General features: G+C 33.9%; 2 protein-coding genes across 8 annotated transcripts in view; one reads left to right on the top strand and one right to left on the bottom strand.

The window, feature by feature from the left end:
* Positions 1-9718, top strand: part of LOC142336841 (uncharacterized) — a 41974-nt gene extending 32256 nt beyond the window's left edge. For both annotated transcript variants that reach the window (XM_075385792.1, XM_075385793.1), the window contains exons 3-7: positions 3107-3212; positions 4109-4294; positions 7193-7437; positions 7514-7578; positions 9527-9718. In XM_075385792.1, the coding sequence (XP_075241907.1) occupies positions 3107-3212; positions 4109-4294; positions 7193-7437; positions 7514-7578; positions 9527-9609 (685 nt within the window). In that variant the 3' untranslated portion in view covers positions 9610-9718. The remainder of the gene's footprint in view (positions 1-3106; positions 3213-4108; positions 4295-7192; positions 7438-7513; positions 7579-9526) is intronic.
* A 6300-nt stretch (positions 9719-16018) lies between these two features.
* Positions 16019-24370, bottom strand: part of LOC142336840 (serine palmitoyltransferase small subunit A-like) — an 8913-nt gene continuing 561 nt past the window's right edge. The window contains exons 1-4 of one of the 6 annotated variants that reach the window (XM_075385789.1): positions 22775-22790; positions 22190-22304; positions 21664-21937; positions 16019-16319 (exon numbers count right to left, since the gene is read on the bottom strand). In XM_075385789.1, the coding sequence (XP_075241904.1) occupies positions 16211-16319; positions 21664-21878 (324 nt within the window). In that variant the 5' untranslated portion in view covers positions 21879-21937; positions 22190-22304; positions 22775-22790 and the 3' untranslated portion in view covers positions 16019-16210. Of the gene's footprint in view, positions 16320-21663; positions 22305-22774; positions 22792-24370 lie in introns of those variants that run through there. The other 5 variants (XM_075385788.1, XM_075385791.1, XM_075385790.1 and 2 more) reach the window with 5 other exon arrangements.

Here is a 24370-nt window from a genome sequence, read left to right as displayed (position 1 = left end):
CAGTGCATCTAAGACACGACGCAAAGCGTCTTTAGTAATCGAAGTTTTTCGCAATTCATTAACATCAAGTAAATAAGAGTCTTTCGAACTTTCGACTTAAATTGCCGACAAGGGACAGGCTGGCCTTGAAACGGGAAAAACCCCGGCCTTTTTGTCTTGATTTAAAGACATTGTAAGCAAAACATCTGCATTAAACTATGAGGAAAAAAATGCCTCAGCGAGAGAAAAAGAGAAGACCACACGAAAAGAGTTAAATAGTTATCGCCGTACGATGAGCGCCGACAGACAGTGCATAACACTATCTCAAAATTCTGAACTTAAACTTTGTTAACAGCAGAAAACAATGTGAACTTGAACTCTCAGCATAATTGCAACGTTTAGTTTGGTAAAAATCTATGAATCTGGCGCATTACTATCTATTAGGAGAAAATAAAAATCTAAGGTTGCTATTTAATTTAGAAAATGCTACGCAAATCCATTCCGAAGAATGACATTTCATTTACAAAATTAAACCAAATTTAATAATCAGAGTAGTGTTTCTTCTTTCCACTTCGTAACAACTAGTAAGTAAGAGAGAGTTTTGAGGCTTATTTTCAAGTCAATTGTAGTTTTTCTGAGAAAAGACTGAACTCAGGCATTTAATGTGAAGTTTTTTAAAAATTTAAAGCAAAAAATTTCATAAAACAATGTGAAAAAAACGCCACACAGAATGAAAAGACAAAAAGAAGGGAGTTGAAAAGTTGGCGCTGTACCATAAATGGCATAACACTTAACACTAAAGATGAGCAAAAATACCAAAACCAGGGTTATTCTGCAATTCAACAAGTCGATTCATAGTTCGTTACAACAGATCATTCTAATGACGAAAATTGTTGTTGTAAAGGTCAGTCAAATTTCTGAAGCAATTTTTGTTAAACTTTGTACCCAATATTTGTAAACAGTTTTCCAGCATTACTTTTAAAATTATTTGTGTCTCCGAAATCTTTTGCTGGTATTGGAGGCGTACAAAGGAATTGTTGTCTCACCCGATGCTTAGGGTTGTTTTTCAAAATTAAAATTTGGTGAACTGCTAGTGATTGTAGTAGAAATGGTAATAGATTTTTTTAGATGCTGACCCGGTTATTGATGTTTTGAATGTCGTCTGTTGGTGCCTTTAAGAGTCTTCTTTTAAAACCTTTTGTTAAAGGCTGATTTAGTCTTCGATAAATTTAAATTTCAACTTGCAGTTTAGTTTTATTGAATTTATCAACTCATTTCATATTTTTACTGATTTCATTTGCTGTTCTGTAACAAAAAAAAACAGTTTTTTGATTTCATATTGTAAAATAAAACAATGTGACAGCATTACTTTGTAATACTGCTCTATGACCTTATTTCAAAATTTTGCCATTGTAATAATAGTACGATAATTTTAATAATTACTGAATTTTCACTTAATAACATTTGATAAATAACAAGGCAATCTTAGACTTTTAAGATAGTTCATTTGGATTTCTTGGCGTCTAATTAGCCATTGATTTCAGTGCGTCTGTGATAAGTGGCCAAGCCGTTTTTTCAACAAAATTATCTTGTTTTTAAATTTAGCATGCAAAAAATTGTCAATTCTTTACAGAGATTGTTTGTTTTGGAATAACAATGACATTCATTTCTGAAAAGATTTTCAATATAACTTCAAATAATCAACAAAAACAGTTAGACCTCAGATTGTTTCACATATATTTCTGATTTTCAGTGGTCTGAAAAATATTTTAATACTTTTTAATAATGTGTTTAATTGTCGGTCGTCTTTTACAACACCCAGTTAATGACAATTCGGAGACCAAAAGTCCAGACAAAAATTATAGATTGTCTTTGATGGGGTTCAATCCAAACTTTTATTCAACGCTTTCCAACAAGTTTTCTTGTCTTAATTTCTATAGCACCTGAAAATTTTTCTTTGAGGTTTCAAATTGCTTTGTCCTTAAGTTGTTCTGGTTGTCTGGTCAAAAACCAGAAAAATTACTCGATTTGGTGCCAGTTAACCAAACATAAACCGACTGATGTTGGACGAATTGCTCTCGAACAACAAGCGCGACAAATGAGTTCAGAGGAGGCGTAGCGTGGAAATGATTAATGTGTCAGAAAAGACGACCCCACAAATTTTTGTGAGCTACAGACCTTCGGGATATCAGTCCAAAATCTTAACCAAGAAACTACCCACGGCTTTGATAATTTGGATCTATTCTGTTTCGTCCCCTCCCGAGCTTAGTTAGCATAATTTCTCTATGAACCCCCAGGCGGACGTGTAATTTTCTTACACAGTAACGTGCTATATAACAACAAATAATTTGTAAATGGGGGTCATAAAAAACACTGTGGGGCCCGAAACAGAAGAGTTCCGATAATTTATTGTTCACAGTCGCTTCTTATTATTAATAAAATTTACTTCAGAAAGAGAGCAAATTAGATCACTCCAAAATTAAGAAATCGAGTGCGAAAAAGGCACTCAGGAAGTCACAGAATAGAAGTGCAACAAAGACACACAAATGATTGCTCAACAAATTGTTTCAAACTTTGTTTAAGAGCCATTAATAAACTTCCTTAGGTATGGTTAAAATAACGGTGAATAATTAGTAACCAATTTAAACCGATTGGCAATGAACCGCAAAAACAAATTTCCATCTACGCTGTAATCCCTCCTGCATTATGATGGTGTTCGGCTGAACTATAATCGTAGCAAAAGTTTGAAATAGTTTTTGTAAATTTATGTTTTGACTGGTAAAATTTATCCCGAGGGTTTCAGAGTTCTACAGGTTGAAAAAAGTAATGTTCGAATCTATTCAATTTTGAGTCAGTCAGTGAATCAAATTTCCTGATGACCTACCAAACTTCTAGAAGAAAACGGTCCTGAAATAATTCGGCATAGAAAAGACATACACGTTTACAATAACTACTTCAAACTTCGTTCGAGAGCAATTAAAAATGAATTGATGTTGTGAAAGAATTCGTGACTCAGTAGCTGGTTTCAGCGTTAAGTTGCTTGAGATTCGCTTTTGACTTAATTTGTTCAATCGAAAAAAAACATTTTTTTTCAGTTGTAACTTTGCTAATGATGGTGACAATTTAGATGCCACCTCTTTCACAAAGTCACTCGGCAGTTGGAGAAGCAAGTTCCAAGGAACAATTTGAAACAAATCAATGTGCTAATCTTCATAATGCCATCTTCATTCGAGGTCAGTTGCGGGTATCAATTAGCAAAACAGCAACTCTTATTATTTTTGATTAGGGATACATTATCTTTTACTTTCCTGCCATCCACCCCCCCCCCCCCCCAGAACGATATGCGCCACCAGTTACTGACCACGTGTCATTACATAGTAAATCATTAGGTGATAATATGGCTCGTGCGTCTGCAGTGCAAACAACATGAACCTATACTAAATTGGGGGGGGGGGGGCACAAGCAGAAAAAATACTAAAATACTTGGTTAGTTGTTAATATATCCTAGAGCTCGAGAAAAAAGAAACGAAAAATTTTATCGTTTTATTGAGTATTAAAATTTTAATTTAAAAAGACATTGGGGATCTTTTCCGGGATCTTTTCCGTTTGTGCCCCCCAGTACGTTATGCTCCCCCCAGTTACAGAGCACGTGTCATTACATAGTAAATCATTATGTAAAAATATTGCACGTGCATCTGGGGGTTGCAAATAATATGCACCCACTAAGCTGGGGGGGCACAAACGGAAAAGATCCCTTTTCCGTTTGTGCCCCCCCCCCCAGCTTAGTGGGTGCATGTTATTTGCACCCCCAGAAGCACTTGCCATATCTTTACATAATGATTTACTATGTAACAGCACGTGCTCTCTAATTGGGGGGAGTTTAACGTACTGGGGGGGCACAAACGGAAAAGATCCGAATGAGAAATTTTGAGCTAGGCAACCGATAATTTTTGAACTGACCGTCATTGAGCGGGTCAAATAATCCACCATCAAACATTTGTAACAAAACCAGATCTAATTCTATTGTAATAAGAATTCTTCGGTTAACTCCTTTGAATAATGAGAAATGAACAACTATTTCGAGATTTTATTCTGTTCTATATCGCTTAAAATTCTCTAATATTATTAGGCTCTTCTGCAAAACAGAGTGGACGATGAGACCCTTAAAAACAATCTAGACTCAAGTTCTTCATCAAAGCAAGCTTCAATCATCACTGTCAATTCTTCATTGTGGAATACTCCTAAACAGAGTTCAAGTGACTGGACTTTATATGACACAGGAGTCCCTCAAAGTCCCAGAGCCTTCGATTCCCAAGTAAGAATGAAAGTTTCATCCAAAAAGTTTTTTTATGATTATTACCGGTTAAGGTTCCAGATGCCAATTACGGCCAATGCGTGAGCCAGCAAACTGCGCAACTCAAATAAAGTGTCTTTGATCAGATCATTTTCCAATACATACAAAAATTACGTGATATTTGCATATTTTTGTTTGATTTCACTAAACAATATTCGTCTTACGTTTCGAAAAATGGTAATTCCAATTGAAATTGAGGCAAAAGCGACTCAGTAAATTTGAACGTATTGTGGCTCTGAATCCGATTGGTTTTTTTTTACTGTGCAGAACTAAAACCGAGATAGCTTGTGTGAGGCTGTGGCTCGCACAGATTGATCTAACATTGATCTCAAATTTTTGAAAATCCTTTTGCTTTTTTTGGGGAGGGGGGGGGGGGAGAGGGACTCTTTCCATTATCAATTTTTTTCGAACCCTGATCTTAATGTATTTTCGGGAGCAACCCTAAGTACATAAAAGAAAAGTTGGCGCCTCTACTAAACAACAGCATGAGCCATCAGAGATTTAGAAAAACATAGATGTGTGAATACATCACGAGTTTTAAAAACATAGAATAAGTGAATATTAAAAAAATTGAAATGTCCATAGTAGTCCACCCCACTCACGATTGATGTTCAATTCTAATTGTTAGAATGAAAACTAATTTTTTCAAAAATTATTTGTGAATTTTTTAGTTTCGCCGATATGTGATGATCATTTGCTATATTGTAAAATAGTTTGATCGAAGACAGGTCTCATGGTTTACTACTGAGATAAATTTTTCATTTTTTATAAATTTTGTTGATAGCGAATAGCTTTTTGTCTTGTGAACTTTGTGCTTTTTTTTATATATTATTAAATAGTTTTTGGGTTTTGCCCCATGTTTTCTTCTTTTTGTTGTCTTTGCAATTAGTCTCTTTTTTTCAGAGTTCCACTTTGCTTTGTTATGGAAACTAAGTGAATCTATGCAATCTAGTTTTTAGATATCAGCTTTCTTCTGCGGGTAGATTAATTGCGTTCATTTGTAGCATAAGATTTTATTGGCTTGTATACTTTTTTCTGATTATTTGATTAAATGTAGAGAGTTTTGAAATCTAGCCTGCAATTGTATCTCCTTTGTCTATTTGTATCTCGGTGGAAAAAAAGTTACATGCTATTTAGCGTGAATTCGATGTCGTCACGTATTTTAATATCTAATATTGAGATCATTTTGCAGCAATTCTTTCTTAAAAAGTTTCCATAGTTTGCGGTCTTGTAAGTTTTGTAACTTTTTCATTTTTGTTTACTTTGCTTCTCATTTATTTTTTTATTTTTAGAACTAACAGCTTTCCATGCAAATTATTTGTGTCAATGGGATGCTGCTTTTGAATTATTTTTTCTTGTTATTATCTGATTGATAATTATGACGGAATTAGGTCTTCCAAATATTATTCATGCTTGAAGACTTATTCGAATTCCTTCGTTTTTGTTCACTTTTATGTTTATTGTTTCATAAGCTTCACTTTGAAATTTTTTCTCTGTGTAACTAATAATGTTTAGATTGTTCGTTTTTAAAATATTTTAACATTAGTTCAGGACTAGTCCTGCTAATCGTTTTGTTCAAGTTTTTGTTACAACCACACGAGTTCACGATCACTTCAAAGTTTTTCAATCTTTTGTGGAATTTTGATTGAAATGCGTCCTTGACGTTTTTTTCCATTTTTAGTGGAGCGAGCACTTTTATTCATTGGCGTGATAAAATTTTTGCCATATGTGACATCGATTACTCTTAAAATAACCTTCTTCAATTTCAAAAGGACTACTCCTTACTTTTATTTAAGAATATATTGTCAACTGTGTGTATGTTATTCTATTTGCAAAATAATAGACGCAGCAATAACTTATGCAAATTGGTATTCAAACTTTAACCTCTCAAATTATTAAAAAGAAGAGATTTTTTTTCTCGGTGTGTTGTCATTATCATTTTACAACTATAGTTCTAAGAAGTTATCGAGTTTTTGTGTCGGCAATCTGCCAGCTTTGTCAAAAGATTGTCAGAAAATTCTATGCATATGCTTAAGAAATTTTTTTTTATATCATTGGAGATTTATATCATTCTAATTTTGTTGTATTTTATGTCTTCTGATCAGCATCTATTTATTTTAACTTGATCAATCAGGTTCTTTCTACATATCTTTTCAACTCTATGAAACAATCGGGGCTTACTGTGTTCAAAAGCCGTTATTCATTGATCGATTTTTGAAATTTTATTTGTTTTCGCTTTTAATAGTGTATAAACGCTTGGATTTTTTTCCGGCCCATGAAAAGCTAACTCCTGCTTATGAAAAAATAGTCAATTCAGTTGAGTTTTGTAATTTATTGCCAACAAAAATTATCCGAAAAAACACTATGCAATTTCAATGCTCAGAATTTTAGCAGAAATCTGTCGACTATCTTCGCAAATAATGTCATTTAAGATCTCAGAGGGAAAAAAATTTCAAAGAAACTCCATTATCGATTATATCAAAACGATGTGTACCTTAGACAAAAAAACACCAATGGCAATCTTACAAAATATTTTAAGATTCTTCATTACAACTCTTACAAGTCAACGAAAGTTTTATATGATCTTATAAAGTTTTAAAAGCTTTGCTTTGCAAGTAGGCTATTAATGTTTTTTTTCACACTTTTTATAAGAATAAAAAATGAGGCAAAAACTCTAGATTAATTTAGTATTATTTATATTGTATATATTTAAATATATAAACAATAAACAAAAAAACAATTTGGTAGAAGTATTCCTTTTTACGAACAAATTTAATAAATTTGTCAACATTTTTAATGGGATATCAATTTGAATGTTCATTTATAGAAAAATTATAATTACCTTCTTTTTGTTTTCAGCTTCATATGCTGCCAGTCTTAGTTCTAGAGAGCCTTTCGAAACCCCCATCTTCAACCAATATCAAAAACACCTTCTCCATCAGCTGCCCAAAAGAGACCAAAACCCTCAAAAGAAGATCGAAAAAATCGGACTTGTGCTTGCGAAAAGTTTTTGATTTCAAGAGCAATCTGCCAATTGGGACGGCTTTGGAACAATACTTGGATGATACATTTGGCCTGCTATCGAAGCTCGAAAAGCAAAAAGTGTTAGTTGGTCAATTTAGCTGAAATCAAAATTAAGTCGAAAGTAGCATCTCATGAGTGTCTACAAATTTGTTTCAGGAAGGTGTTACGAATCGATATAGCGAGGTTCAATTATTTACTACAGAAGCACGCGAAACACTCTAGTTAGTATTTACTACTAATTTAACCCGAGCTATTTGATTTGAATATTTGGGTATGTGTAAGACTTGAGCTCGGGTAAGTCTCGAATCTTTCTAATGGTGGTTTATAACTCAAACACAATTAAACATCAAAACAATTGATCCAATTACTTTTTTGACACTATGATTAAAACACACATTTTGGAAAATACACTATCATTAAAAATACAAAGAATACTTCGGACTTTTTTAAAAAAAAATTTGAGTTCATTTTTTGTTAGTTCGGTGAACTGTTAGACGATAAAGTGTGATAAAGTTGTTAATTTGGCATAATTTAAATTATTAATATTTTAAATTTGAGCAAAAATTATTCGTTAAAAGAACCTGAAATTTTGAACTCGACCCTATTTTTTTGGTGAACGCAACGTAAGCCGAAGTAAAAGTAAGCCGAAAGTTATGTAATGGTTATGTAATATATCAGAAACAATACATTGTTAACTGTTACAGTCGACACTGCGCATAGTATTATAGTGTGTAATGTATTTCAGAGCACCAAAGAAACAAAAGTATGTCAATTTTAAGAAATCTAGTTGGTAAGAGGCTTCAGTGGACCGCTTTCCATGGCCATGCCTCTCATCCGCCATAGGATGTAATCCGGAAACACCGGGCTGGTTATCGCGGCAAAGCCACGACGCGCGCAAAACGTGACCTTAGGTCCGCCATGGGCAACATAAAATACGGGTATCCCTAAATTGTTCTGCTTACTTGACCTCATTTTCGAAATTCGGCTTGCTCGCCTCTCGGCTTGTTTGACCGCCACCTAATTTTATTGTTTTTTGCAGCAATTTTGTCTCACCTTATTGATGGGTAATGATTGCAAGACTGCATTGTATACCATTTTTTTATCCCAATTTTGTATACCTTTTTGGGTATAAGACAATTTAATCTGCTTGCTTTTCGTTGTTTTACCATATTTTAGTCATTACCAACTTCGTCTATTTTTTCGGCGTTATTTTGAATTGCTCTCGGATTATTATTATTTTTCGAAATTTCCAATTAGTATTTCCCTGAATGTTTGTATTTCCGATCATTTTTTCTTGCAATTCTCACAGAAGAATTTAAAATATTAACTAAAAATATTTACTACTTAAGTCATGTTTCTCTTTTGAAGAAAAAACTCGTTGTATGTTGTCTCCTGGTTTCTCTAAAGCTATCTTTTGTTACCTTCTACTTTATAGAGACCTTTTTGTTTGTTTTGAATTGTTTAACCAGTTTCAAATTTTTTGCACATTTTAATTCTCTCTGTTATTGCACACTACCCTAGTGATGAGCTAACTCAAATCTAACAAAATTCTTGCAAGATGATTGGAAAAAAATGCAAGTTTCTTAAACGATGATTCAATACTTGGAATATTCTCAATGCATCTTACCTAAAAAGATCGTTTATTTGACTGGGATAAACTGACGAGTTTTTGACAATAGGAAAGTTTTCACAACTCATAGAAATCCCAGCAGAATTTAAAATTTTGCCAGAATCTTTCAAGATTTTGAATTCTTTGGTCACTATGGTAATTCTTTGGTCACTATTTGAATTCTTAGGTATACTTATGGCAAACCCAAATTAGGAAAACAAATTGTGGGCCAATCAGATTTCTAATTAACATTGTTTCCCTGAATTGAAAATTTTGTTCACTACAGACATCGGAAATCGTCATTATTTTTTTCTCAATTTTACTTTGGCGAACCCAATCAAAACCATCATTTTTTAATCGTCAATTTTTTCAGCGGTTTTCCAAATTTTTTTTACGCAGATCATCAACACTTCTCTGATAATTGACAGATCAGGTGACAGAAAAAAACAATAACCGATGATTCTTAAAAAACTGATGAAAACGGCCAAAAACGCTTCTTGAGTCAACTTTATCGCTTTTCTCAACACGGGTTGACTTGACTTTAATTTTCAATGTTTTAGCATGCAATGTGAACCAATTAGCCCAACAATTCGCCCAAGAGCCAGACATCAAGACGTTTCTGAGCTTCGTCAGCTCTTTGTAACAATTTATGGGATTGTTTTATAGCAAAAATTAGACTTTTAGCTTGATTGATATAAATGTACGCTATTTTGAAACAAGATTGAGTTGTATAATTTAATATTATTTTATTACACCTTTTAAAAAGCCACTGGGACTTGAAATTGAGTTCGTACTGATTAAAATGGTCCAGCAAATGAAGACAACTTTAAGATCACATGTAAAAAAAGATTTCATGTTAGATGACCATCAAAATGTTGTTTTTGTTTTTCACCAGATTCGCCCCGTTTACATCATTTCACATTCTCATATGAATTGCTCAGTACACAAATAATGCAAATACTCAGGTAACATCACACTAAATTAAATCCTATAATTTTGTATGATCATCGATAAAATATTTAATAAAATTCCCCGAAATGGTAGAGAAACTTCCTCCCCATGATCAAGTGCTTTCTAATATTCAATAATTGATATCTTTGTTCCGACCCCACTTGTGGAAGGAACTATATACTCAAATGAGTTTTTTTGTTCGGTTAATTTTGGCCGATCAATATATTCATCGCAGAGAAATGTGAGTGGTATCATTAAAAAGCTGGTCCAGCGTAGAATTCAAAATTAAAAAGATTTCTTTTATTTTTGTTTTTTCGAGTTATCGAGGATTGAAGTTTTGTGTGAACACGGGACATTTGATCACTTTTAGTGTGATTTTTCTTCAAATTGAGATATTTTCTATAAAAATAATATTTCAAACTTAAATTTCGTGCCAAAAAATGAACCAATTTCGTGTTCCTTTTTTTATAAAACATTTCTACTTTTTTTTGTTTTTTTAAGTCACCTAAAGACAAGTCACTTTTCATATCGAGGTTCCGTTAATGATAAACTTCATTTACAGTCAAATGAACCCCAATGAACAAAAAAATCGTTTTCAAGGAACTGCTCTTGTTTTTTTCTTAAATTCGACTCTGAGTTTTCGTAATTTTAAATGAAACTTTGAATTGCTTTTTGAGGTTTTACTAATTTTTTGGAGTCTTATGGCATGAAATCATTGACTAACAGTGCAATATGTTCCTTAAAGAGATTTAATAGAGCTTATCTAGTGCTTTGAGTGGACAGCTAATGGCTGTTAAGACTTTAAGAATTTAAAAATAATTTTTCGAAAATTTTTTCGAACCTTAACCAATCATAAATGTATTATCGTGAACTGTATGTCATTCTCTGTGAAGAGAGCACCCTCTTCTTTCCTACTGTAACCAAATTTGATCGAGTTGGCGGTTTTATCTTCTAACTTTTAGTAATATGACTTCAATAATACAAGATTTCGAAATGTTTTAAATTTTTTTGAATATTTCCGTATTATTGGTTACTTTTTAAATCTTATCACATTATCCTAAAATTGACAGCTCCTATTGGCTTAAAGAAGAGGTTCAGTGGATAAAAGATACGTTTTTCAGAGAAAAGCCTATGGTTTCAAATGGCTTCGACCTTTTCTTCTCGCACTTCTCTAGTGAATTTTTGGTTTTTGCCTGATTTTGTTGTTGTTTTCATAGTCATAAGACTTGTTGTGATAACTTATTGATCACCTATGCATAGCAAACATCCTGATACTCCTATTGAAGCTTATTTGAGCGCATTTATTGACTTCCGTTGAAATTTATTGAGTTTAATGTCTGTTAAGAATTTAAAAAAAAATTTCGAAAATTTTTTTTTAACATTAACCAATCTTTTAATTTTTGTGAACTGTTAGTCAATCTCAGTATTGACAGAACCCAATTGCTTTCTACTGAAACTAAAATAAATTTTTTGGTGGTTTCATCTTCTAACTATCGATTTATGACTTCAATAACACAAGATTTCAAAATTTGAAAAAAAATGGATATTTTCGTATTATTGGTTACTTTTGAAGTCCTACCACAATATCCATATATTATACTCATTATCCAAATTTTTTTCTAATCTCATTGGCTTGGAAAAGACATTCAGAGGATTACAGATAAAGTTTTCTGAGAAAAGCTAATGGTTTAAATGGCTTCGAAATTTTCTTCTCCCACATTTCTACTGAATTTTGGTTTTTGCCTGTTTTTGTTGTTGTTTTCTTAGTCTTAAGACTTATTGTGATCTCTTATTAATTATCTATGCATGACAAACATTTTGTTCCTGCCATCGTTTTTTTTCTGAGCGTAGTTATTGGCCTCCGTTAAAAGCTTTTGTGTTTAATGGCTGTTAAGTTTGGAAAAGAAGTTTTTCGAAATCCTTTTTTGAACATTAACCGATCCTAAAGATTTTTTCGTGGACTGCTAGTCAATCTTAGTACTTGCATAATCAATTTTAACTTCTAGTGTAGCCAAATTTAATCTGGTTAGCTTTTTCATCTTCTACCTGTTATTTTTAAAACTTTAATGCCACTAGTTTTCAAATTTTTTTAAAACTTTCGTTTAGTTTTTCTTAATTTTGGATCCTTTTGAAATCTTATCACATTATCTTATTACTGATGGTTCTCATTGTTTTAGGGAAGACGTTCAACATATAGAATGTTTTCAGAGAAGAACTTATGATTTAAATTGCTTCGACACTTTCTTATGGAAATTATCTATTGAATTTTTGGTTGTTGCCTGTCTTTGTTGTTGTTTTCATCTTCAAAAACTTGTTGTAAGATCCTATTGACTAAAACATGATTGGCAAACAAACTTGTTGTCCCATGGAGGCATAATTTAGCTTATTTAAAGGATTCCGTTGAAAGCTGGTGAAATTAATGGCGTTGATACTACAAGTTTTCTCAAAAATTTCATTGTTCTAATGTATTTGTTCATATTTGATTTTTTGAAACTGTATTGATAAAAAAAATAACATTGCTGTTAAAAAATTAATTGAACATATAAAAGTTTATAGTGAAAAGTTCATTTTCTAATGCCTTCGACACTTTTCTCGCTCAATTTTTTTCTTGAGATTGATGTTTTTGCCTGTTTCTGTTCTTTAGGTAGCCGTAAATTGCTGAAAAGTCTTTTAGGCTTGTACTTGAGGACTGAATAAATGATGTTACCCGAATCAGTTAGTCAGTTTATAGTATTTAGTCTTAAAGTTTAGGATATAAATTTTCAAACATTTTCAGTTTTTGTTGTTCTTTTCGTCAAATTGTAATTTATTTTCATCAATGAGATGTGTTATTTTTTGGAATACATCCAATTTCTTGTATTCCAAAAAATAACACATCTACTGATATTATTTGTCACCGATGCTCTGTTTGTTGGACAATATGCGTTTTTATACACGTTTTTTGAGTGGTCATTTTTTGAGCTTCTTTTTCTCTTCTTTCAGAAAAATCGCGTAGTAACAGATCGCAATGGTTTATAAATGTGGCCCAAATAAACTTATTCAATCTCTCACTATAATTCCTGCAGCTGAATTTGTAGAAATAAGAGTTGAATTAAAAATACATAATATTCAGATAATAGCTAATAATTTTAATGGTAGCAACAGTTTGTGTTTTCGCAAATCGTTTCCAAATTTTTAAGTTTTTCTTTGGTTCGATTCTAAGTCTTAAACTACCTAAAGACAAGACCTTTGGGTTTTGTAGTAACTTCGTGGTATTTTATCATGGTTGATCAAGTTAAAAGCTAATTATTTTTAAGACTTTTAAAATTTCTTGGTTTAAAAAATGTTGAATAATTTTTGAATTTCGCCTCATTGATCGTTCTCTTTGTTGACGTGTAACTTAGTCTCATTAATAAAACATTCCATCCGCTGTATAAATAGAGGAAATTAAGTTTGGGTAGTTAAGTTTTTATCTAACTGCATTTTGACGTTGTTACTATGTGCTTTTAAAGTTAGATATTCAGTTTTTGCCGTTAATTTTTCGTTTTTGCTTTGTTTGTTTGGTTGTTTTTTTGTCTCGTAGTCTCTTTAAGTTCAGATCTCATTTGCGCTGTAATGAGGCATGGCATTATATAATTCAATTAGTAGATGGGTTGTGTAACAATTGTTTTAAACTCAAACATCTATTTTTGTTATTTCTTCATTTGGTTGACAATTAAGTAAAAAATGTAGATGAGGTCGGGTCGGAACATCACGTGCGACCACACATTAACGAGCCTCCTTGTTACACCTCATTTTACGCTTCACAAACCATTATCAGCGCAAAAACAATCATTAATCTAAACACCTGGCCATATCAACAAGGAGGCTCAGTAATGTGCGTGGAAGAAATGTCCTGACCCCTATCATTCACAATTCGGGTCAATTTTTAAACTAAAAGACAGAAGGCGACCCTTTAAAACTGTGGAAAAATATTTTTGACTTTGATGTGGAAATCAGTTTTCATTTTTCTCTCAAAAAGGGAAAAAATAAAGTTTGCAAAATAATGATATTCTCATGCTGAGACCTTCAAGTCGTAATATGTTCACATTTTGAGAGAAGAGCTGGTTTGTCCCATAAGTATGGAGCTCTTACGTACTCTGAACAAACAAGTCTAATCATACTGTCAAAAAACCATTTGACTATATAGTTGCCGATTTGGGACGATTTTTACTGCAACTCACGTTGAAAAAATTAGGTCAACTGGTTGCGGTTGACGCTAAAAAACAATGCAACTTCCAAAAAAAAATTTAGGAATTATTATATATATAGCTGCAACAGCATCGAATTTCGCAATACAGATTAAGTTAGAACACTATTGTTAAAAACAAAACTGTAGATCATTTATCAACAGAAGGTCTATTTAAAGAAACTGCAAATCAGAGAAAACGCTCAGATAATTATGTTATTCACAGGCGCCACAATTAGCCAGAATTTTGTATAGCAAATTCCCAGCAGTTGAAATTTCAATTGTTTCTCTTGACAAATCAAAACAATAATTAAATTTTTATTTTTCGGAATGAAAAAAAGGTCGCATACCATAAGGACTTACAACTAGTTGATAAAATTCTATCAAGCGGTCTCGTTCATATACAAATAAAGATAAACCGACCAACGTCGGAAGAATTGCTTTCAAACAACGGGTGGGGGTTATTTTAATTAAGAGGGGGTGTGGAATAGCATTGCTTTATGGGCAAAAAATAAACACACCAAGGTTCGACCCACTGACCTCCAGGTTGCCAGTCTGACATCTTGACCACTCATCAACCATTTTCGCTTTTAGTTTCGCTTTTGCTTTCACGAGCGAGTTTTATTTCAGAAAGAGTGCAATTTTGGTCACTCAAAAATGAAGAACTACATTGTGAAACAGTCACTCAAAAAGTCACAGAATGTTCGAGAACAAAACCTCTTCATAACGGTCATGGAAAACTTTTCATAAAAAATACCAACGCGTTTACAATAACTGCCTCAACTTTCGTTCGAGATCAAAAATTTTTTAAAGCTGACTTTTTGCTGAAAAGGGTTAGATCAGGCGATAAAAACCTATTTTCAATAAGAAAAGAAATGTGTGAATTTCTCCAAAAAAAATGAGTTTAGAACCTTAAATAATTATCTAACCAAATTATAGAGAAGAAAATGAAATATTCGTAAACGCGTACACCAATTGTCTAAATCACTTACACCGATTGCTATTAATAAACTGCTGTTTATATATATTTAGTGCAAATTATGAATTATAAATTAAAACAATTATGAATTTTGGAAACCAGCACTTACAAATTGATAAATTGATGGACTACTCGTTATACTTACAAAAATGGCTAATATATTAAGGCAAAAATTTTTTTATAATGTTTAACTTTAATTATTTAGGATTTTTTTAGTTTGTCGGAAACACGAAATAATAATAAGACCTTGACAAAGACTCTTGGTAAGATAACATTTCTTTAATGTACCATTTTCCAAATCTTTGCATGGAAATTGTTTAACAGGATCTGCTAACGAGATCAATTGTATCATGATTCATTAAGGCTGGTTATGAAAAATCAGCTTTATAGCGATCAGATATTAATAACTTATATCAAAATGTCATTGAAACTCTCTATAATGTCAAGATCTTGCACGTATCTGGCAAGATTTGTCGAGTTTCGTGTCTCTGAGTAACTAACTACACGTAATTCACTACGCGTAACTACACGTAATTAACCGAATTTAACCCCCACTCCCCCCCCCCCACAGTTGCCTCACCACTTAATCATAACTATGAAAATAAACATACGATTGCAGGGGGAGGGGGTAGCAGGAGGAGGAGCAAATAGCTTCATAAAACAAATTTGGGTCTTTCCCATCATACCCCCCCATCAATCGTATCTTTGGTAATCGAATCCCTATCCTGGTAATTATACAGCAAGGGGTCTACAATTTCGTGGGTGGGATTTAATGGGAAAGACCCACAAATTCAAGGTTAAAGTTTTGGATCTTTTCCATTTGTGCCACCCATCTTAGTGGGTGCATATTATTTGCACCCTCCAGACGCACGTGCCATATTATTACATAATGATTTACTATGTAATGGCACGTGCTATCTAACTGGGGGGGGGGGGGCATAACGTACACGCGGGGAGGGAGCACGAATGGAAAAGATCCAAAGTTTTTTTCTGTGACTAGTTCACCCAACTAAATGGCACTTAGGTGATTGATATTCAGACTCTAAATGGCATTTTCTGCTTCTGACTTCTGACAGTCTGTTTCTGTATGTTTGTTTGTATTTGTCACTAAACAACTCGCACGTATTGTAACATCTGTAGGACGTACGGGGGGAAGTAGACAAAGAATGTGTACAAAGACATCAACAGGATACACATCATAACGGACGTGAACAACCTGAAACAGAACGGAATTATTTTTTTTTTCGGGTTTTTCCCATTATACCCCCCCCCCCAGCTCAGTGGTCAGATAACCTATAGCCCCCCCCCAAATCATGGTAATTATACCATAATGGGGGGCTATAATTTTATGGGGGGCTATAATGGGAAAGACCCCTTTTTTTCAATATGTAACATATTTAGGGTCTTTCCCATTATAGTCTCCCCTTATGAAATTATCTCCCCCTCCCCCTTCATTGAGGGTATAAGTTCGGTAAGCTGCGGGGGGGGGGGTGTTATAAATTACCAATAATTTATAATACCACCGCTATAGTTAAAACACCCATTAATGTCGAGCCAAACTCGAAGTATGAAAATTTGGTGCCAACCGAAACCGATTCAAATAAAAGTCGAAGAGGATCTTTTTATGTTAATAATTCAAGGAAGGTACCCCCGGCTGAAAGTAGATATGTCCAGACCAAAAAAGAACGCACGAGGGGGAAGTCGTGCGTTCAAGATTACACAATCTAGAAACATTGCAAAATGCACAAAGTCTGGACATGAATGTATGAAGTTCTGGACTCAAGCCATTTCGCCTGCAACCGTCTGGCCCCAAAACCGGCTCCCGGCTGGAACCTCAGCCTGGGAAATATAAGCTTTGCTGAGGCTGCTCTGCTCTCTCTTATATGGATCAGGAGTCTCGACAATGATTCTAGGCAAATTTTTGTGACTCGCGAAATCAGGTCACCAAGAAATTTGTCCAAGAGAAAATTATTTTTTGACAAAAACTTCTGCAGCTAATATTACAGGTGCAATGAAAAGTATTTTTGTGTGGTCGACATTTTCTCTATTTCATTTAAGTGATAAAAGCTTTAAAAAAACACATATGATGCCGAACACTTTCTGTTAAAAAATTTCGCTGTCTTTTGTGAGAAAACCAAACAAAAATAGAAGGAATTTCTTCCGAAACCATAAATGTCTATCTGTTTGACAGTGCCCCAGTCGACAACGAATGGTTATCTTGCAAGATCTTGCAAGATTCTGGCAAAATCTTGCAAGATAACCCTTTGTCTTGCAAGAATCTTGCAAGATAACCATTCATCTTGCAAATATGCAAACAAATGGATCATGATCGAACAAGATCAAAATAAGACGCGAGCATTGCTTCCCATCAGTTTTTTCTACATTGTGATACATAATTACAACCAAAAGAGCATCAGCTTTGTTTTCATCCGCTCAAACTAAAATTTGAATCAATTTTTGAAAAAGAAAGTAAATTGTTTTCCATAGTAGCAAAACAAGAAATTTGAAGCAAGAATTAATGTAAATAAATTAGAGTAACCAGTAATAATACCAACGGCTGTAATAAAATAGAGATATCTGGTATAAATTTTGTTTCAAATGATCTCTGAAAACTCTTTCCACTATATTTTTGTAATAGTTTGCGCTAAATGAAAGATAATGCGTTTAAAACAACCAATGATAGCAGAGCTCGACCGGAACGAACTTGCAAGAATTTTGCAAGATAACCATTCTTCTTGCAAGATCTTGCAAGATAGCCATTGTCTTGCAAGATCTTGCAAGATAGCCATTTTCTTGCAAGATCGTTCAAGATAACCGTTTTTTGCAAGAATCTTGAAAGATCTTGCAAGATAACCATCTGGCCTTGACTAGGGTGAGCATCAAATATCAATACGCAGACACAATCGGTCTTTTGGTTTTTAAAGAATTTGTCTTTGAAAGTCATTATCTTTGAAAAAAAATCTTTTCAATTTCAAAAAAAATGCTTTTTTTAAACTTGTTCTCAGGAAAGTGACAAATATTGAAAATCAAAAAACGAAGACATATATTGCATCTTCACCAGTGTTAATTGTGAGCTTTAAGGAAGAAAATGAAGCAGTGACGGGAGATACAGATACTTTTTAGCCTATCTTAACTTTAGTTATGTTTTCCTTTCCATCATTTTGACCCCGGTTTTTTCCTAAGAGTGTACATTTGGAGTACAAATCTGACGAGAAACAAATTGGCGCACATAGGGTTGGGTTGTGAATTGCTTGCTGAAAAAATTTCCCTTTAATGGCTTTTTAGGACCTGCTAATTGCAAGAAACAGTTCCACGACTTTTTAAATGCCATTTTTCTAATATAACCTTATTCTGTGGCTCGATCAATTTCTTCATCCTGATTTAATAATTGTGATCTGTCCTATTATATCCCCCATGAAATTGTACAATTTGAACAAATTCTGCACCTAATATTACAGGTGCAATGAAAAGTGTTTTTGTGTGGTCGACATTTTCTCTATTTCATTTAAGTGATAAAAGCTTTAAAAAAACAAATATTATGCCGAACACTTTCTGTTAAAAAATTTCGCTGTCTTTTGTGAGAAAACCAAACACAAATAAAAGGAATTTCTACCGAAACCATAAATGTCTATCTGTTTGACAGTGCCCCAGTCGACAACGAATGGTTATCTTGCAAGATCTTGCAAGATTCTGGCAAAATCTTGCAAGATTACCCTTTGTCTTGCAAGAATCTTGCAAGATAACCATTCATCTTGCAAATATGCAAACAAATGGATCATGATCGAAAAAGATCAAAATGAGACGCGACCATTGCTTCCCATCAATTTTTTCTACATTGTGATACATAATTACAACCAAAATAGCATCAGCTTTGTTTTCTTCCGCTCAAACTAAAATTTGAATCAATTTAGAAAAAGAAAGTAAATTGTTTTCCATTGTAGCAAAACAAGAAATTTGAAGCACGAATTAATGTAAATAAATTAGAGTAACCAGTAAAAATACCAACGGCTGTAATAAAATACAGATATCTGGTATAATTTTTGTTTCAAATGATCTCTGAAAACTCTTTCCACTATATTTTTGTAATAGTTTGCGCTAAATGAAAGATAATGCGTTTAAAACAACCAATGATAGCAGAGCTTGACCGGAACGAACTTGCAAGAATCTTGCAAGATAACCATTCTTCTTGCAAGATCTTGCAAGATAGCCCTTGTCTTGCAAGAGCTTGCAAGGTAGCCATTTTCTTGCAAGATCGTTCAAGATAACCGTTTTTTGCAAGAATCTTGGAAGATCTTGCAAGATAACCATCTGGCCTTGACTAGGGTGAGCATCAAATATAAATACGAAGACACAATCGGTCTTTTGGTTTTTAAAGAATTTGTCTTTGAAAGTCATTATCTTTGAAAAAAAACTTTTCATTTGCAAAAAATTGCTTTTTTTAAATTTGTTCTCCGGAAAGTGACAAATATTGAAAATCAAAAAACGAAGACATATATTGCATCTTCACCAGTGTTAAGTGTGAGTTTTAAGGAAGAAAATGAAGCAGTGAGGGGAGATACTTTTTAATTTATCTTAATTTTAGTTATATTTTCCTTTCCATTATTTTGACCCCGGTTTTTTTCTAAGAGTGTACATTTGGAGTACAAATCTGACGAGAAACAATTTGGCGCATATAGGGTTGGGCTGTGAATTGTTTGCGGACAAAATTTCCTTTTAGTGGCTTTTTAGGAACTGCTAATTGCAAGAAACAGTTCCACGACTTTTTAAATGCCATTTTTCTAATATAACCTTATTCTGTGGCTCGATCAATTTCTTCATCCTGGCTTAACAATTGTGATCTGTCCTATTATATCCCCCATAAAATTGTACAATACGAATGTGTATTTCACATGAGTGGTGTATAGGTTGTATTGTCTCAACGCTTGGGGACTTAATAGGAAAGATGAAAGATCAAATAATTGTTGTTTGCAAAAATTTAAATTGTTTACAATTTATTCAAAAAAATGAAACCATCTCAAATGTTTTGTACTACGTCAAATGCATTGCATTAGTGTTTAGTATTTTTGGTTGGTTTCTTTAGTTCACAAAATTGAAACTAATTACTACATGGGGAACTTCATAAATCTGTTATTTTCTGATTTTTTCTCAACGAAGAGTACAGTGGAATAAAAATCCTCAATTGGTACCCGAAAAACGCTTTTTCGATCTATTATTACAGTAAAATTTTGAGCATCAATTTGTCAGGCAAAATTTAATTTCATTAATTGCGGGAAAAAATAAAACTTCTAAAAACCACTGTTGCATCACAAACTGTGGATTGCCTCTAAATGGTTAAATGACTCTTATTGCCTTATCATGAACTGAAGGTGTGGAGCAGGTGGTCGATCGAAATAGCACTTAATGCCATAAAAATTTGACGTCTCTTGCATTCTTCAGCAGCATCACTAAACCGTACACTAAGAGCTTTCCAAAACTCTAAGAGAACTGCTCAGAGACTTATCGCCCTCCCAGGTCAAAGTGTCAACGCTAAAAATTGCTAAATGCGGTGAGAAGATGTAAGAATTGGGATTCTTAGCGTTGAATGCGGAGAATGGGGTGAAATCTTGCAAAAACTCGCAAAGCTTAAAGTGATGAATGTGTTGAGAGCGGTGAAGAAAAATCACCGCTAAGAATTGCAAATCTTACAACAATTATCGCTAAATTTATCGAATATATTCACCGCAGAAAGTATTGCAAAAAAACCTCTGCGCTAAATGCGTTGAGAGCGGTGAATTTTTGTAAGACTCGCGGTTTTCAGCGGCAAAGTTTATTTTTTCACTGCTTCCTGTTGATAGCGATGAGTTTTTTTCACCGTTTAAGCGATGAGACAAAAATCGCAAATCTTACAAAATTTCAACGTTTTCACCGCATTCATCGCTAAAAGATGCGGGCGCTTTGCGGTGAAATTTTTTTTTCCATCGCTAATCACCGCAATTCTTACATAATTCTTTCGACAACACGTCGACTCGGTTCTTGAAGACCGGTCAAATCTCGTCAAATCAAATTGCTCAAGCGAGAAAAAAATTAGACACAAATTCTTAACGTTCAAACTTGGTTCGATGACAATGGCAGTTATTTTTAAACATTCTTTACCGTTTGTTGTTTGTACATTGCAAAGGTAATTTCGCTTTTCAAGCGTAAGAAATATAACAGAGGAGATTGCTCTCTTTTACAGATGCAACTATTTGCTCTTAAATTATTGTCAGTCGTTTTCCACCCCTTCTTCCTTTGAAAACTTGATATTTTCCAAAATGTTATCAAAGGTTACAAACTATGTACTTTATAGTACGATGTGAAAAAACGGGTGTTTCCCATTATAGCACCCCCTCCCCCCTCACGAAGATATAGCCCCCCAATATGGTATGTTTAACATGATTCGGGGTGCTATAGGATATCTTACCACTAAGCTGGGGGGGGGGGGCTACAATGGGAAAGACCGAAAAAAACATATGCGCTTGGAGGCGTTAAAACTATATGAGTAAAAAGCTGGAGGCGGGGGGGAGTGGTTGTTGTTAGCTAACCTGGCTTCCCATGGTTCCATAATGAGCATCGTTGTATGAATTAGCATTGAGAAGTAGAATCTGTTGAACCTCCCCCTCCATCCAGGCAATTTCAATTTGGCAAAAATATCTTCACTCGGATCCACCGTAGTCTTGATAGCTGCAGAACAACACGGGGGGTTATAGCGACCTGTCGGGACGGGGGAGGCTGGCGAACTCATTGAACCCGATGACATAATTGATAATTTGGGCTAATGGTGCAATCCAATGGGGCGATTTCAAAGCTTCGCCGTCTCTGAGAAAAGGTTAATAATAATTTTAAAATTAAGCAATGCTGTTGTATCTAGAATCTTTTCCGGTTTTCCGTTTATGCCACGCTCGTGCTGTTTTCAAAATGTCAAAAGTCTGCAGAGCCTCAGGTTAAAATTTAAAATGCCAGAAGTTGCTATATACATAACAAAAAGTTGTTGACTGCTGTCATTTTAAAATGTGTAAGATGCGTGTTTAAATTGTCTAATAACTAAACAAGCCAATAAGACCAACTTACAGATAAAATCACGCTTATAACAGTAATGAATACACATCTGTAAATTAGGTGTATATAAGACTGTTGCTCTTCTTTGTATCGTGTTGATCGAAACGAAGCCAAGGACTGAGTGACACTATGAAACCATCAAAGAAAACAAATCAGGGTACAATTTTATCGCTCACTAAAACTTCGAGGGAGCGAGCGCGAGCTTAGTTTGAATGATTGAACTTAGGGATCTTTTCCATTTGTGCGCCCCCCCCCCCAGCTTAGTGGGTGCATATTTTTTGCACCCCCCCCCCCAGAAGCACGTGCAACATTTTTTTACATAATGATTTACTGTGTAATGACAGGTGCTCTGTAATTGGGGGGAGCATAACGTACTGGGGGGCACAAACAGAAAAGATCCGAACTTAGACTTAGACTAGTGAGAAAAGTTTCGACACTTGAATCAAACCACTATAAGTAATCGGCTGCTTCGTTATCGGAGACGGAAAAGTTTGGTTACACATTCCTGTATATTTTTAAGAAGAAAACTTCTCTTTCACTAATCTGCAAAATTCTACTCTTAACTTCAATTTCCAACGAAATTCAACACTTGCGTACCCTGTGGATCTCTATAACCGTTACAACAAAATTTCAGACGCCCCTCGGCCCTCGTGCTTAGCACTCGAGTGGAAGATCCCTCGTGTCAGGGCACTAAGTCCCTGGCTTGACTAAGATTTCGTTATTATATATACCTGAAATCAGACCATTGGCCAAAAGAAACTCTAAAAATTTTCAGACCTTTTCTGTTTCTGCCCCCAGTGAATTATACAACGCAAAATTACAGAACAAGTGTCCTTACATAGTAAATTATAATGTAAAAATCAGGCACGTGCACTAAGATGTGCGAACTCATTGCGCCAACTAATCTGGGGTCAGAAATGGAAAAAATTCTAATAGTCTATTAACTGAACCAGCTAATAAGGCCAACTTGCAGCTACAATAATGGATACATATCTGTACAAGTAATGGATACAAATCTGCAATTTAAATGTTTATAAGACTTCTGTTCTTCATTGTATGTAGTTGTTGATGTTTTGAAACGAGGCCAACGACCCGAGTGACGCCATAAAACCATCAATATCTAGTTAGGAAAGCATAGTCTAATGCGCTTATTTCTTAAGCAAAAATATTCAGTCTAATATAGCTGTCCGAATGATAATGCTCATTGATAGTGTAAGTAAGGTCAAGGATCCTGTAAGAAATTGTTGATTGGACAGATGTCAGTTCAATTGGACAAAACCAATTGGCAGTTTTATTATTGTTGACGTAATATTCAGTCTTAAAATACTTTTTTGATCGTAGTACTATCTTGCTAACGGATAAAAAATAAATTCATTCAAAAATTAACTAGTAGTTAGAGAAATAGTTTTTCTGATCACCTCACGTTGCGATATCAAAAAGCCGCATAATTTATTGATGAAAAACTTGTGAACGCTAATTGTATACTAGGAAGCTGTGAACTAGTAGCAAACTTCTGCTTCTGCCAGAACGAATACACTAATCGAACTAAAAAAATCTCGAATCTTCTGTAGGTGGATATTATTAACACCCCACATGCTCACCTGTCATAATATAAAATATTCTTTTATAAATACACATTATTTTCTTACTCTGACTGTGTAAAATTATAATTTAATTAGGTAGAACACTTAAATTAAAGAAAGATATTCAATTTAATTGTTCTTGATTGGGGATAATATGAGTGTGAAATTTGGAATTTATTTTTAAAAAATTGTAATTTCAAAATTTTGAATTTAGAGAAAAAAATTAGAAACGCTAGATTCTTAGTTGGACAGTGCGAGACCTAAAATTCATTACTCAAAATGTCGAACTTAAATCATAACCTAAGTAGCAACTTTCCGAAGAAAAACTTTTCTCGTCTATTTGAACAGTGCTTCTCTTAGAGGATTGGAAAGCCATTAGAGTACCATTAGAAAACTTTGTACTGTTTTGAGAACCAATAAAATTATGTGACTTAACAGAAAAGATCCGAACTTTTTTTTAGCATGGCCATGAACTAATCACTAAAATTCGTCTATGACTTTGTGTGGATCTATGGTTTTGAGGCTCTAGGTCTTCTCCCATCATAACCCCCCGTCTCTCACACACACACGAAAATATAGCCTCCATTGTAGTATAAAAACAATAAATTGG

The sequence above is a fragment of the Convolutriloba macropyga genome, chromosome 3 (assembly GCF_964194025.1).
Source record: "Convolutriloba macropyga chromosome 3, txConMacr16.3, whole genome shotgun sequence".
NCBI classification, from domain to species: Eukaryota; Metazoa; Xenacoelomorpha; order Acoela; family Convolutidae; genus Convolutriloba; species Convolutriloba macropyga.
This window is presented reverse-complemented; position numbering and strand designations above follow the sequence as displayed.